The sequence below is a fragment of the Tiliqua scincoides genome, chromosome 3, assembly GCF_035046505.1.
Source record: "Tiliqua scincoides isolate rTilSci1 chromosome 3, rTilSci1.hap2, whole genome shotgun sequence".
In the NCBI taxonomy this organism is placed as follows: Eukaryota; Metazoa; Chordata; class Lepidosauria; order Squamata; family Scincidae; genus Tiliqua; species Tiliqua scincoides.
The window spans coordinates 69,472,154-69,487,836 of record NC_089823.1 but is presented as its reverse complement, the minus strand read 5'-3'; the positions used below and the strand labels follow the sequence as shown (position 1 = coordinate 69,487,836).

The 15,683-nt window shown below is 40.6% G+C and overlaps 1 protein-coding gene across 1 annotated transcript in view; it reads left to right on the top strand.

Moving 5' to 3' along the window:
- TSPAN7 (tetraspanin 7) overlaps window positions 1-15,683 on the top strand; it is a 114,444-nt gene that overhangs the window by 90,846 nt on the left and 7,915 nt on the right. Inside the window, exons 3-6 of the mRNA XM_066620433.1 lie at window positions 2,222-2,296; window positions 4,739-4,834; window positions 9,145-9,300; window positions 11,388-11,471. Coding sequence (XP_066476530.1) covers window positions 2,222-2,296; window positions 4,739-4,834; window positions 9,145-9,300; window positions 11,388-11,471 — 411 coding nt within the window. The remainder of the gene's footprint in view (window positions 1-2,221; window positions 2,297-4,738; window positions 4,835-9,144; window positions 9,301-11,387; window positions 11,472-15,683) is intronic.

Genomic DNA, 15,683 nt, shown 5'->3' with positions numbered 1-15,683 from the left:
TTGTTGAACAACTGCTGGATTTTAGACCATTAGAAGTCATTAGCAAGGCCTTTTCACAGATCACACTAAAAATACATTCAAGCCACTTAATATTTGCATACATGTGAATGAGGTTATTGCAGCTAAGAAAGCAGAAGAGATACTTTTTTAATCAAATCCCTGCTTTTGTCTGGGTTTTACATTATAGACATGGAATAAGTTTTGTTATCATGTGGAAAAATGACCATAAGAGAGATTTGGTGAAGGAAACATATCCATCCAAGCACACTCATATAGTGTCCTTGGGTTATCAGGGTCACCTCTGACTATTCATTAACATTTTGGCTGCACTCCTGAGGTCCATGGAGAAGAGATCAGCATGCACAGACAAGCAAATTTTTTCCAGCTTTTTTCCTGGCAGAGCTTTCCAGCTAGCTTGCTTGAATGAGCTGAGGCAGAGAATCAAACAAACTGCCAGAGAGCCAGCTGGCAGCTACTGCCAGGGAAAACTCAGCAAACAGCCCCAAGTGCGCATACATTACCTCCATGATTGCAGGCATTCATTATGGAAGTAAGTCCATTGATTTCAGTGGAATAAGTCTCTGTGTAATGTGCTTGGGATCATGGTTTTAAATGGTTTTTCCCCAAATCTTAAAGATCTGCCTGTGTTCAGTTGAGTGTTTTTGAATAAAAATAAATGTGTATTTCTGAATACATTTATTGGCAGATGAAATCATTTACTCATCAGATTCTCTCACCCACCCCTTCTGCTTTCTTCTCTCCAATAACCTCAGATCAGGTCTTTCCTCTCTGGCCAGGTTCCGTTACACGCAATATCCCACCTAACTGATCAGTGTTACAAGGAAATTTGAACCTTTTTAGCGTCTTCTTGCAAAGAGACCTATGCACTTGTGCAGTTGATGAATGGTGCAGCATGAATCAGTTAATGCAGTGGCGTAGCTAATGATTGTGTAGCCCGGTGCCAAGCTCAAAATGTTGCCCCAGAAGTGATGTCATGCCCAGGTTTTTTCAAAAGTGAAAAGACATCTCTCTGCTACCTGGGGTCAAAGAAGATTTATAGCCCCCCCCCCCCGACAAGATCAAATTAATTAAGTAAATAAATAAAAAGTGTGCCCCTGGTAGGTTCGAGACACTGTGTTGGGGTGAAGAGGGATGGTTATTCTTCTCTTGATAAATATAAGAGGGGCACCTCTTGAACAACAATCATTCTCATAGGTCAGTTCTGAGTTAAGAAAATCCACTTTTTGTTCTATAAGGCAACTGTGTTTTCATTTTCTGGTTAATTGGCCATAACTTTTGATAGAATACAGATATTCCAATGGGGTTTGTTTCATTGCATTCTACATTAAATTACCTTTCCAAATTTTGGTTACTAGTGTGAAGCTCAACTTGTTGCCCCCCTAAACTTTGATGCCCGGTGCAACTGCTACCCCCTGCACCCTATGAGCTACACCACTGAGTTAATATAGAATGGGTATGCACTCTGTTTGTACATGTTATGTATATAGATGATAACAGAGTGTTGTTTTATTCAAATGGCATATATTGTTAAGGTTAGGTATCTTTGTGTGTTGTTTTTATAGTTGCGTACTTGAAGTGTGTTGGGACTATCAGAATAAACTGTTTTCCCAGTACCTCTTGAGAGTTCCTCTTATGCTTCCCCCCAGTCATGGAATGTCACTGCAATACTGGGGAAAAGAAGATGAGTTTAATGATTTGGTGGCCAGCTTTGGTTGCTTAATTTTTAAAATGATATTTCACTAAGCCCTCTGTTTCTTGATGTTCTCAGAAGCACTAAGTTTTGTAGCATTGCCTTTTGGTACATGCACGTGCCTGGCCCTCTAGTTGGATCAGCTGGGTCTTGTTTTGCCAAACAGTAAGTGAGCATAGCATGCTAAGCACATCAAAGACAATTGGGGGAGGGAGCCAAAAGAGCATCAACCCTGGGGAGGAATAATGTAAGTAACTGAACCTCATTCTAGGCACAAATTGGGATTGAGCCAAGCCTGTACATATAATATTTCCATGTGCTTTTAAAATCAAATGGTTGTGTTTTTTTTTTTGTTTGTGAAAGGAATTTGTCTTTAGCTCTGACTCTCACATGCAAAAAATAAATAAAGTTGAATTAAATAAAAATGCTGATAGAAGAATAGCTCTCTTTACTAGCAGTAGTCTAGTCCACATACCTACTGACCTGTCTTGTTTTTCTCTTGGCCCTCAGTATGCCATGTTCTTGTCTCTGGTCTTCCTTGCTGAGCTAGTGGCTGGTATTTCAGGCTTTGTGTTTCGCCATGAGGTGAGTATAAATTATTTGCTGGGAAAGTTGGTAGGTGTTGCACATCTCTGAACAGATTTTGTGGAAGCCTCTTAGGATGCTGGCCCTTATTATCTAGGTTGCCGAGTTCAGCAGTTCCATATACATTTTGGGTGATGCAGCTGTTTTGCTTGGCAGTGAGATGTGCAGTCTAAAAAACTGTTATCATTCCAAATGAAAGGATTTAGCTAAAGCCCCAGGCTTTTGCGGTTCAGTATTTACTTTGAAGCTAAATTTCTTTATATGTTCATCATGTAAGATCTTCTTTACCCTGTTACGTATGCTGATGCCTGCAAAATAGCTTACATTCTTTACATAAATGCTACTACTTCAGCCAGACAAGCTTTAGATTGTATAATGCAGAGAGGATTTCCAAGAATGCAAAGCCAGACTAAACGAGATGCTGTGCTGCCTTGTAAATCTTATTTATTTCCTGTGCTGAGAAGTAGCAACAAAGCTAGAAAGAGCAGAAATTGGGTTAGTGCGATACAATGAAATCAGAAAACAATTTGGATCTGTAATGCAAGTATTTCTTGGCCCGTATGTGGTGTGGTACTGTATATGTTTTGTAAGACTGGTTGAAAATGGTTTGACAGAAGATTGTTCAATGTAGAAGATGAAACATTTGTTCCAATCGGAACAAATCTCAGTTGGTTCTGCCATTCTGAAACTTCTTAAAATGTCAGCTGTCTCTGCTTCCAATATGTAGTTAGTTGAGCTGCATGATTGCTACCATAATTATTATTATTTGAATTTGGTAACAATTCTGGATTTAGGCCTGGTTTTGGCACTGAAACAGCCTTGATCGTGCTGATTGATTACATACACTAGGAACTAGAAAGGGGAGGTTTGGTCCTGTTAGTTAAAATACTTCGAGAATGCAACACAGTGGGGTAGGATTTGAATGTTGCCACACTTCAGAGATGGATGGAAACCTGAAGTTTCCTGGGATACGGCCAGTTTCGGCCCTCTTCATAAGTGGTATGCATTAAAAAAAATAGCCATCTTGAGCAGTTGTTCTCAGAATGCCACTTGATTTGAAATAATGTATTATCAGTTGTCATTGGTTGGCTGAGATATTTGATAATACAACGTGCTCAGTTAACTTGAACATATTTCATAAGTTATGTCAACAGTCTTACTTCTGAAGGCTGCTCTTGTAGAGTTGTCATTTTGAATGGGTGAGTACACAGCTGTCTTACAAAAACCTCAGCAAAGCCCTTATTCATGTTCCCCGCCACCAGGCTCTGAATGTCTCAGGTATGTCTTTTTGAGTCTGCAGGAATTCCTGAGCTAGGAGTAGCCTTTGCTGCAATGAGCTGGTGCTTCTTTCAAATCAGTGGCTTGGCATTTCCCTTACTCTTCCTTTTTCTCCCTCTCATCACCTGAGCAGAAATTTGATGGCCATTCCCTCTTGCTTTCAAATGTTTGTTAGGAAAGAGGCAGCTGAAATGTAGGACTGCATTTGTTTTGTGCTTTTGGCACACTCGCATAGTGACAAAACCCACCAATATTCTTTGTCACAATAATGTGATGAAAGCTGAATTATGTAACCAGTATAAGGCTGCAATCCAATGTACGCTTGTGTACAATGTACACAATGTACGTACATACATACACTATACTTATAGGGCTATTAGTGATGCAAATTCAGGATATGTCCACATTTTTTATAATCTACCCTGTTTCTGCTTATCTTGCCAAAGGGACAAAGAGTTAGCAGTGCTTGAACATTTTAGCTGCTCCTCTACTTTTCTCAGACTTTCACCAGGCATTTCTAGAAGTTTTTAAAATGTATCTTTCTAGTCATATAAAGGCTTAAAGCTGCTTTTAAAAAATCCCATTACACTCTCATGTTGCCAGATTGTGCCCCTGGGACAACATTCCATGTTTGCACTGTACTAGCTTGATACTGAGGGTATTCACATTCTTGGTAAGGCTGTACCTTTTACTGTGTTATGGTCCTATTTGTCCCTAGCAAACCTGGTTAACTTAGGGGGACAAAGTAGTAAAATGATGTCAGGAGTTCTAAATAAGCCCTAGTCCCTTTTGTCTCTTTCTTTTCATGCCATATTTCGCTTCTGTTTTTCACCTGATGCCTCTGACTTCTTGACACTTTCTTCTGAATAATGAATGGAAGATTTAACAGGCCTCATCAGTAAATGTCAACACAATGGACTGCTGAGTGTTCTAAGATAACTTTTGTCATGTTCAGTGAGACTTCAGAAGGAATGGCAGGAGTAACATGCTGTATTCTTATTCCCCTTTTCCTTATCTCAAATCATACATTTAAAAAAATCATTTCATGCCAAGAAACCCTCGCCCCCCCCCCCAACCTTCATACAAATGATTTCTAAAACCCTGGAAAGTCTGTTCTGTGTGGGTTCAATAAAACTCACTGCTTTTCCTAAATTTCCCTCTTAGATCAAGGACACTTTCCTTAGGACATATGCTGAAGCCATCCAGAATTACAATGGAAATGATGAAAAGAGCCGTGCAGTGGATGATGTACAACAAAGTGTAAGTTCAGGGTTGCTGTACCTTAAGACATAATTATAATTAAAAAGAACACTGGTGCAGTGTTCAAAGTGCTTCACTGCAAGGTAGGTGTTTATTGCTGTCTCCATATTGCAGTTGGGGAGACCTGAGGTGGCTTACTAAAGTACACCAAGCAAATTTGTGGGACAGGTGGCATTCAAGCCAGGGACTTTCTGAACTCAGTTTTGCTGTGATGCACGAATATTCAAGCCAATACACACTTCTGACAGCAACTTGAGAATTGCCCTAATTGAAGTCTTGCCCTAATGAAGAGAATAAAAAAAAACATAAACTGTGGCAAAAGAAATGTAAGAAGGTGATACAGAAGGCCAAGCAAGACTATGAGGAACGCATGGCCAGCAACATTAAGGGGAATAATAAAAGCTTCTTCAAATATGTTAGAAGCAAGAAACCCACCAGAGAAGCGGTTGGCCCTCTGGATGGTGAGGGAGGGAAAGGGGAGATAAAAGAGACTTAGAGATGGCAGAGAAATTAAATGAGTTCTTTGCATCTGTCTTCATGGCAGAAGACCTCGGGCAAATACCGCTGCCCGAACAGCCCCTCCTGACCAAGGAATTAAGTCAGATAGAGGTTGAAAGAGAAGATGTATCAGACCTCATTGATAAATTAAAGATCAGTAAGTCACCAGGCCCTGATGGCATCTGCCCTAGAGTTATTAAGGAATTAAAGAATGAAGCTGCTGATCTCTTGACTAAAATATGCAACTTGTCCCTCAAAATGGCCACGGTGCCACAGGATTGGAGTATAGCAAATGTCATACCAATCTTTAAAATGGGGACCCGGGAAACTATAGGCTGGTCAGCCTAACATCTATACCAGATAAGATTGTGGAATGCCTCATCAAAGATAGCATCTCAAAACACATAGACGAACAGGCCTTGCTGAGGGAGAATCAGCATGGCTTCTGTAAGGGTAAGTCTTGCCTCACTATCCTTTTAGAATTCTTTGAAAAGGTCAACAGACATGTGGATGCGGGAGAACCTGTGGACATTATATATCTGGACTTTCAGAAGGCGTTTGACACGGTCCCTCACCAAAGGCTACTGAAAAAACTCCACAGTCAGGGAATTAGAGGACAGGTCCTCTCCTGGATTGAGACCTGGTTGAAGACCAGGAAACAGAGAGTGGGTGTCAATGGGCAATTTCCACAATGGAGAGAGGTGAAAAGCAGTGTGCCCCAAGGATCTGTCCTGGGACCGGTGCTTTTCAATCTCTTCATAAATGACCTGGAGACAGGGGTGAGCAGTGAGCAGTGAGGTGGCTAAGTTTGCAGACAACACCAAACTTTTCTGAGTGGTGAAGACCAGACGTGATTGTGAGGAGCTCCAGAAGGATCTCTCCAAACTGGCAGAATGGGCAGCAAAATGGCAGATGCGTTTCAATGTAAGTAAGTGTAAAGTCATGCACATTGGGGCAAAAAATCAAAACTTCACATATAGGCTAATGTGATCTTGGGGTGGTGGTGGACAGGTCGATGAAAGTATCGACCCAATGTGCGGCGGCAGTGAAGAAGGCCAATTCTATGCTTGGGATCATTAGAAAAGGTATTGAGAACAAAACTGCTAATATTATAATGCCGTTGTACAAATCGATGGTAAGGCCACACCTGGAATATTGTGTCCAGTTCTGGTCACCACATCTCAAAAAGGACATAGTGGAAATGGAAAAGGTGCAAAAGAGAGCGACTAAGTTGATTACTGGGCTGGGGCACCTTCCTTATGAGGAAAAGCTACGGTGTTTGGGCCTCATCAGCCTAGAAAAGAGACACCTGAGGGGGGACATGATTGAGACATACAAAATTATGCATGGGAAGGATAAAGTGGCTAGAGAGATGCTCTTTACACTCTCACATAACACCAGAACCAGGGGACATCCACTAAAATTGAGTGTTGGGAGGGTTAGGACAGACAAAAGAAAATTTCTTTACTCAGCATGTGGTCAGTCTGTGGAACTCCTTGCCGCAGGATGTGGTGATGGCATCTGGCCTAGATGCCTTTAAAAGGGGATTGGACAAGTTTCTGGAGGAAAAATCCATTATGGGTTACAAGCCATGATGTGTATGTGCAACTTCCTGATTTTAGAAATGGGCTATGTCAGAATGCCAGTGCAAGGGAGGGCACCAGGATGCAGGTCTCTTGTTATCTGGTGTGCTCCCTGGGGCATTTGGTGGGCCGCTGTGAGATACAGGAAGCTGGACTAGATGGGTCTATGGCCTGATCCAGTGGGGCTGTTCTTATGTTCTTATGCCATGATTCAAAATGGCCTTTATAAATTCTACATAATCAATCAGAATAAATCCTTGGTCATTTTCTTAGTTCTAATTGTTGTGTTCATCTTACTCTTCCTACCTAATACTGATAAAGCTGTGATACATATCTATTTCTACAGTAACTTTAGCCATTGTTCTTCTTAGGAAACTGCTTTGATCTAGATGATCAGTTGTTTGTAGGGAACTGGGTAGAAGTAAAAGTACACAATGCTTTTAAGTACCCATTTGTGATTGCTTTTATATATTAAAGAGTTTGCTATTTGTTTCTAACATTAAAGGTTGGGTATGTATGGCTAATTTAACCGGTTTTGTAGATAAGCTGCTTTTACTAAGGCAACAGCTGTGACCCACAGCCTTCTACAAGCAAGGGGCTTAAATTGCTAGCTATAGTATGTGTGGGATAGTTTCCCCTTCCTTAACAAGCAGTGGAGAAACCTCTTTACATACAAGGTGACATTGTTAGATCATAGCAAAGAACTTATTTCCATAGTGATGCATCAATATCATTCATGTACATAGAGAGCTAGTTTTTCTCACCTTGGACTGGAAAACAGAACAGAAAAATATGCAAATGACAGCTGCAACAGTATGGGGGGGCATGCAAAATAGCAAAAAGCAAAAAACAAACAAACCGTGCCACCATACAAATGTAGAACATCTATGCAGGGTGCAAAACAGAGCCATAGTCCAATATTTAGTAGGGATGATCCATAGCATGCATCAATAGGCAAGTTTACCCTGCCAGCCCCCAATTCTTTTATTACAAATTGGTAGGAGCAACCTTTTATCAGACAACCACAGCTTATGTGCTTGTTTGCAATGCCCAGCACTTCATCTTCTTGCAGTTGGATCATGGGGCTATGAGAATAAGCCACTGGGAGAGGAATGGTGCCTTTTGAAAGCCACGATTTCCTTGCCCAAGAAGGATATTGCTGAATGAAAGCTGAAGCCATCTAGCGATGGAAACCGGTACTGCACTAATAGGATAAACCCATGATGTCTTACTGGATCTTTCCAACCTTCAGAGGCCCTAAAGAGGCCTCTGCAACTTATTTGGCAAAGAAAAAAAATACTTTGAGGCAGCACTGAGATGGGTAAAATTGGGGTTATTTCATTTTATTAGTAAAAATAATTTTATTTCATTTTTTGATGCAAATTTCACTTTATATCCTGTTGTTTTGCATTTACCAAAAAACACATCTCTACTAATTCCTTAAGATATATAACAGTTATTTTACTGTGTGATGTGTCTTGAATGTATTATTTATAGCTTGTGAAGTTTATCCTGTATTCTGTCCTAATTAATGGTACAGCTCTACACTTTTAAGCATAAAGCTAGTACTGTATGCTTATGGTACTGTATGCTTATGGTACTGCTTATGGTACATGCTAGTACTGTATGGGGGATCCATTCCAGGCCTCTCTACAGATATAGACACAGTGGATATGGGGGAACCCTATGGGTGCAACCAGTGTTCCATTACCCTCCATTTTCTTCAATAACAAGCAGTTATGTTTCTTACTTTTACAGATGCTACAATAGGAAAGTAGCCTGCATGCTAGGGGGGACATTAACTCTGCTCCCCTCGCCTCTGGAGGGTCCTCTGAGCCTTGAGGTAAAAATCATTTCCAGAAGCCCTAGAGGGCTTCCCCAGGCCTCCTAATGCCTTATAAGGTATTAAAAATGTCACTTCCAATTTAACAGAGAAACCAGAAGTGACTTTTTTTACCTTTTAAAATTTTTTTTTACCTTTAGGGCTCACTGCCCAGCAGAGGCCACGAACAGACGTGAGGGGAGCAGAGCTTCCTTCGCCTCCAGAGTGCACACATGGGGGCCCTGCTTACTTGATCTGTGGATAACTGAATCCATGGGTCCACCCCCACCCCCACCCCCCGTAAGTTTAGGTGGGTTTTTGAATTATCATTTGGTGCACTGTTAATGTGTTTTCGGTTGAAGAGCATGAAATATTTCCAGTTTTTTGTAACTCTTTCTCATTTTTAGCTGAGTTGCTGTGGAGTCCAGAACTACACCAGCTGGAGCTCTAGCCCTTATTTTTTGGATCACGGCATCCCCCCAAGCTGTTGCATGAACTCCAGTGACTGCAACCCTCTCGACCTGCACAACATGACCATTGCTGCTACTAAAGTAAACCAGAAGGTATGTGCCATTGTGGGTACTCGCATATATGCCATGTGATTGCTTTGTACTGAAGTGAAAAGTGTCCTGAAAAGAAGACACTTGGAGAGTTGACAGCAGTCCGCCCCTTACGGCCGACTTCTTGGCACTGTTCAGGTGCTGGTGCCTCTCAAGTACCTCTATTAATAGATTCTGCCAGTGATTTCTGCACTCACTTCCCATATCCATAGCTTTCATTCTTTCATCGAGATAGAGCTGACAAGACTGAAGAATGCAGCAAGTAGGTTCAGATAACCTTGATACTTATGTCAGTCATCGTGTTTGTCCTCACATGTGCTTTTCTTCCCTGTTTTGCAACTTGTCTTCTGAAAGACGAGTCACGTTCTGGCTGCTAACAGCCTGTCTGAGCTAAGAAAATAGGGATGATTGGCATAAGCACCATGCTTCATTAGGTATGTTTACTGCACCTGTTCTAATGTTATTGGAGTCGTAGCGCTGCAGGCAGAACACAGCTAAATTGACCCCAAACCGAAAGGAATTGCAGAAGCCACGGTGTTTTCGTGAGAAAGCGGGAGAGCAAACTAGATGAATAAACGTGGAGAAAAGATTGTGTTGTGATTTATGCAACTCATGGTTTATGCAGCATGCAAAAAAAAAATCTATTTTTTGTTTCATACTGTAACAGAAATTCATTTCTGTTGTTTGTTCTTGCTACGATGTTGAGGAAAGGCAACAAATTATCTCATAAAGGGTTGAATCCAGAAGTCTGGCTTAGCTTCATATATGAACATTAATACTGATTTATTGCATTCAGAGTCCTATTCCTCGTCATTTTATTTATGCTTTCTGGTATACTGTAAATGTTATACAATAAATTAATTGGAATGGGAAAATAAGAAAAAAAAAGTTCCTTGGTTTAAAAGTGACCCATCTCAGGAGGTAAATAAGACAGTAACAAATGTAAAGCTGTCGTCATAATTACAACAATTATATTTTTCTTTAGTAATTTTGCTTCAGCCCCTGTGAGAACATGCAGCAGGGGCAGAGTAATTAAGCAGTGTTATGATACAGGCTGCATGTCATGCCACTTTAGAATGAATTTTTAAAATGTTCTCCAAGTGGCATAAGGGTAACAAATGATTATAACAGCATGATATTCGTTAAGGGATAACTTTTGACTTTGTTTTCAGCTGTCATCCGACTTACATTGGATGTTTGACTTTAGTCATTGACCCATTGACATTAATGAAACCTCACCAAACCAGTGTTGTTGTCATAGGATCCAAAGTGGCCTAGCAAAATTCTCCTCTTGCCCATTTGGGTTCAGGCTCTGGGATCACCTTCTTGTATAAGAGTTATACTCTGGTATATACTCTTATATGATTCTCTTCAGATCATATAAGAATAAAAATTTTAATTGGTCCTTAATCCTGAGTCGTTAATTGCCACCTATTCTTTACAATCCAGAGAAGTAGGCAGAAGTTAAATTTCTGCTAGGAGTAGTTACCCTAGTTTGATAAATCTGTGCTTCTTTTGCCCCTGAATTGTTGTGGCTACCATCAGACCAGTATCCAATAACATAAGCATATATAGTAGGAGCATTTTAAGTGTTACGTGAGGCAAGGGACAATGAGCTTGCAACCATCCACACAAACTGTAAGGCACTGAATCACACTACTGTATATTAACCCTATCGTCAGTGCATCAACATACCTGTTTATTTTATTCTTAAACCTGAGGTATGATTATATTACATGGACCATGAGTTTCTGTGTGTTCATGTGTATTTTTCTGTATCGGAGCTTGTTTTTATTTGGATGTACTTCTATATTTTTTCTGTGCTGTGCTTGTTTTTGCTTTATTAAGGTGAATGTATTCAGTTTAAAATTGTTTCTTTAAGATTATATGATTTTAGTCATACTCTGAAATCTAAAGTTTATAAAGTGATAAACAGGTTCACTCATACCCTGGTACAGTCTCTTATTCATTAAAATATTCTGTGGTGTTTAAAACTGATGTCAAATTACCTGCTCCTTCGTCAAATGAACCTTCTATCAGAGACAAGTGGAGATACCTTCAAAGAGTAATTGTCTGTCTTTCTTTTTCAGGGTTGTTATGATCTGGTGACCAGTTTTATGGAGACCAATATGGGAATTATAGCTGGAGTGGCTTTTGGGATTGCATTCTCACAGGTATACAGTTTTAGTACTTAAAATTAAGGTGTGTTTAGTTATTTCTTCCATTTCAGGGAAGGATTAGGATAAGGGCAGTCCTCAGACTGCTCATTAGTTCTTAGGTCATCTGTTCATTGATTTTTCTTTTTCCTACTTAAATGGAGTTTCTCTTTGGGAATATCGGTTCCAGCCCAACTAATGACTGCCTCAAGTAAAAAAAAGTACCCCTCCACTGGGTCAAATAAAGGTTAACCCAATAAAGATCTAGCTTAAATGGAGCGTAAACAACTCACATGCCAAACAGTTGATCTCGGGTGTGCATGGGTTTTTCTCAACCCAGAGCTGTCCTTTGCTTGAAGGAAATACCAAATTTAGAGAACTATCCTCTTTAAAATGAAAGCATATGCTGAGTTTGCCGGATTTGCCGGTTCATAGTTAGGGTTATCAACAGTTATTTCAATTTTCAGTAAGACCCAAATAAATAACATTTTCATTAAATAAAACATGTGTTTGATATAAACACTGAAATTAAGGGTAGAGCAAAATACTAATGATGGTATTTTCCTAGAGAATGTGAGATGAGGCCTTCCCCCCCCCCCTTTATTAATTTAATTGTTGTAGCTGTAAACAGAAAAATTCACTCCAGCCTGTTGCTACAGTTAGGTCAGAACAGTGCATACAGTTCCAAGTTTAGTTCAACTAATACTAGTAGCTGTAATATAATCCATGGAATTGAAAGATATTAAAGGCCGTTTAGTCCCATCCCTATCCAAAAGAAGAAGGGCCATCTGCCCATCAACCTTACTCTCTTCTGCTAGTTAGGGTAGGCAATGCAGGTCATGCAGATCTAAATACACACAATACATAAGAACTGTTTTAAGCTTTCCTCTCTCTGGGTATTTTGTCTAGAGCAGTGGTTCTCAATCTTCCCAGGAGTTTTACTTCCAGGGTAAGTCTTTGCAGGGGAGGGAGTGAGGACAGCGATGTGATCCCTGGGATCACATCGCTAACAGGGGTGGAAAAGGGTGCTTTTACTAACAGGTGGTTGCAGGATGTGCGGGGAGCCCCACACAGCCCTCTGCTGGGCTCCCCAATGCTTAGAGTGTTTTTTAAAAAAGTAGGTGCAAAGCACTTCCTAACTTTGAGACATACAAAATTATGCAAACTAACTTTGCAAACTAACTTTCCTAACTTTGAGACATACAAAAATTCCTAACTTTGAGACAACTTTGAGACATACAAAATTATGCAGGGGATGGACAGAGTGGATAGGGAGATGCTCTTTACACTCTCACATAATACCAGAACCAGGGGACATCCACTAAAATTGAGTGTTGGGCGGGTTAGGACAGACAAAAGAAAATATTTCTTTACTCAGCGTGTGGTCGGTCTGTGGAACTCCTTGCCACAGGATGTGGTGCTGGCGTCTAGCCTAGACGCCTTTAAAAGGGGATTGGACGAGTTTCTGGAGGAAAAATCCATTATGGGGTACAAGCCATGATGTGTATGCGCAACCTCCTGATTTTAGGAATGGGTTAAGTCAGAATGCCAGATGTAGGGGAGAGCACCAGGATGCAGGTCTCTTGTTGTCTGGTGTGCTCCCTGGGGCATTTGGTGGGCCGCTGTGAGATACAGGAAGCTGGACTAGATGGGCCTATGGCCTGATCCAGTGGGGCTGTTCTTATGTTCTTATGTTCTTAACTGCGAATGCAAAGAGGAAGTGCTCTGTGCCTACTTTTTTCAACATTCTAAACCAGGGGTGTCAAACTCGTTTCATTCAGAGGGCCGAAGTTAGCATTCAGGATGCCTGCTGAGGGCCGAAAGTGACATCATTAACCAGAAAGTGACATTATTAAGCAGCTGATGGCCAGAAATCAGCACTTTGTTCTCATTAACTGCAAATGACAGAAGAGAAAATAAGCAAATCTTGATCATATTTCAAGATATAGGAGAGCCCAATTTTCATGTGGGCTGCTCTTTCAACAGTAACACCTCAGCACTGCTCAGCAGTTGAGAGCCTGAGGGCTGGATAAAAAGCTTCTGGGGGCTGCATCCGGCCCCTGGGCCTTATGTTTGACACCCCTGTTCTAAACATGGGGAGGGCTGCGCGGGTCTGCCTGCATCTCTTGCAATGTCCTGCAGCCACCTGTAAGTAAAAGCACCCCCTTTCCACCCCCGTTAGCGAGGGGATTCTGGGGATCACATCACTGCCCTCGCTCCCTCCCCCACCCCTTAAAGGGATGAGGTCCCTTTACACAAACCCACCAGTTTAAGAACTACTGATCTAGGCAATTAATAACTTAAATGCTTAGATAATAGTACATATCACCTAGAAAAGTTGTTTGGCAGTGGGTGTAGGAAAGGCAAAGGAATAATATTTTCATCAAGCATACCTAGAATTCACTCCCACAGGATGTGACTGATAACAGCCAGTCATTTAAATGACATTTTCCAAGACAAATTCATGGAGATTACACCTATTATCACTATTATCTGAGAAAGCCAAATGGACTCTCCCTGTTCAGAGACTATACCTAAGTGTAGGTGTTGACATGACAGAATTGGGGGGGGGGGTGAGCTGTTGCTCTCATGCTTATGAGCCTCCCAGAGGTATCTCTGGCAAATTTCTCTTGGCAACATAATACCAGACTAGTTGGAATTTTTGGTCTAGTCCTTCTGGTTACTTCACTTATTCATACCCTCCCACAACAATGCAGAAAAGGGAAGCAAAATGCTTGTTTGCAGTTCTAGGCAAGAGGGATCATGAACTTGGAACGCAGAATGAACTTGGCTGCATCTCTGAACCATGGACATCCTAGCAAGCTAGTAGCAGTGGTTTGTTGCCTATACTGTATAGCAATAAAGTGCTAACCAAGTTTTGGGCAACTATGATCCATGCACTTTCCAGAAGGGAGTTTTCAATAGCACATTACAGATGTCCATTTCTAAGTGACATGTTGTAGACACATATTTTTTGGCACATATTATTCTGCATCTGAGAGGAAATACCTTTCTGTTTCCCTATAAAGGAAGTAAAGTGTAATTTTGTATACTATGTATTTAATAGAACAAGATACTTTTGCTTATTTAATGTTTTCCTTACTACAAAGAAGCAGAGTATTTTCATAGTTAACATTAAGGAAGAAACACAAAAACAGCAGCTTGGGCTTTAGAAGCATTTAATCTGCCAATAAGAAACCATCTCTTGTTTTTGTTCCACCTCAGCCAAAGGTTTCCTGCTTCTCTTTGCATAATTAGGTAGAGATTATGAAGCTTGTAAAAAAAACCCAAAAAACAGCAGGCTCTCAGAAATGGAATAAAAAGCAGATGTACCAACATGAAAGTGTTGTTGTGTTGCTTAAGCAGAGTTTGAAAAAGCTGCCTCTAGGCTGAATGTACCTGTGTACAGTTCAAAGCCACAGGCCTCTCTCTTGAGTAGAAATAGGCATAAGACCATTTGAGCGATTCTTGTTTTGCTTTTAATAAGAGTTGACCCTGTTGACCAGAGTTACATTAGGTTAGCAAGTAGACCTAATCAAAATGAAGGGCCAGACCACTGCACACAACATAAAATCCCGATTGTCAAAAGGCCATTGTATTTTAGGATAACAGTGGCAACGTTTGATAAAGAGAAGGACATTTCCTGTATACCCCCCCCCCCACACACACACACCTTGTTCATTTAAGAAAAAGGCTTATACTAAAAGACCTGAGAGTGTAGCTAATGGTTTAAAAGGTCACTGGTGTGACTCTTGCTAGATGGAATTGCACCCAAGTTAATCATTAAATAGGAACGAATTATAGTACAGCTTTACAGCAGTGTTGGTCTGGTTTGCAGAGGCTAGGCACTTATTTGTAAATGTATTGGAAATCAATTTTACAATGTACAATATCCATTCATTTTCATACAGTGAAAGTATGGTGTATTTTATATGCACCGTTTTATTGTTTGTATTTTGTTATTGACAGTTTAATTGCTTGAGTAAATTTAAGTATTAGTACATGGCTGTGTGAGGCACAGTTTAGCAACAAATATAACTGTTTAGCTCCGGGTCAATATAACTCATATCGTGGATTTAAATTAAGCCTCTTCTGTGCATAGTCTGAATCCAGAAAGGGCTCCCCACAGTTCCTGTTTCCTATAGAAAATTTATGTTTGTCAACTTATAGGCATGCTTAACAAAATATGTAGTATGGCCTGAGAAACTTCAAAACTCTGTTGAACATTAA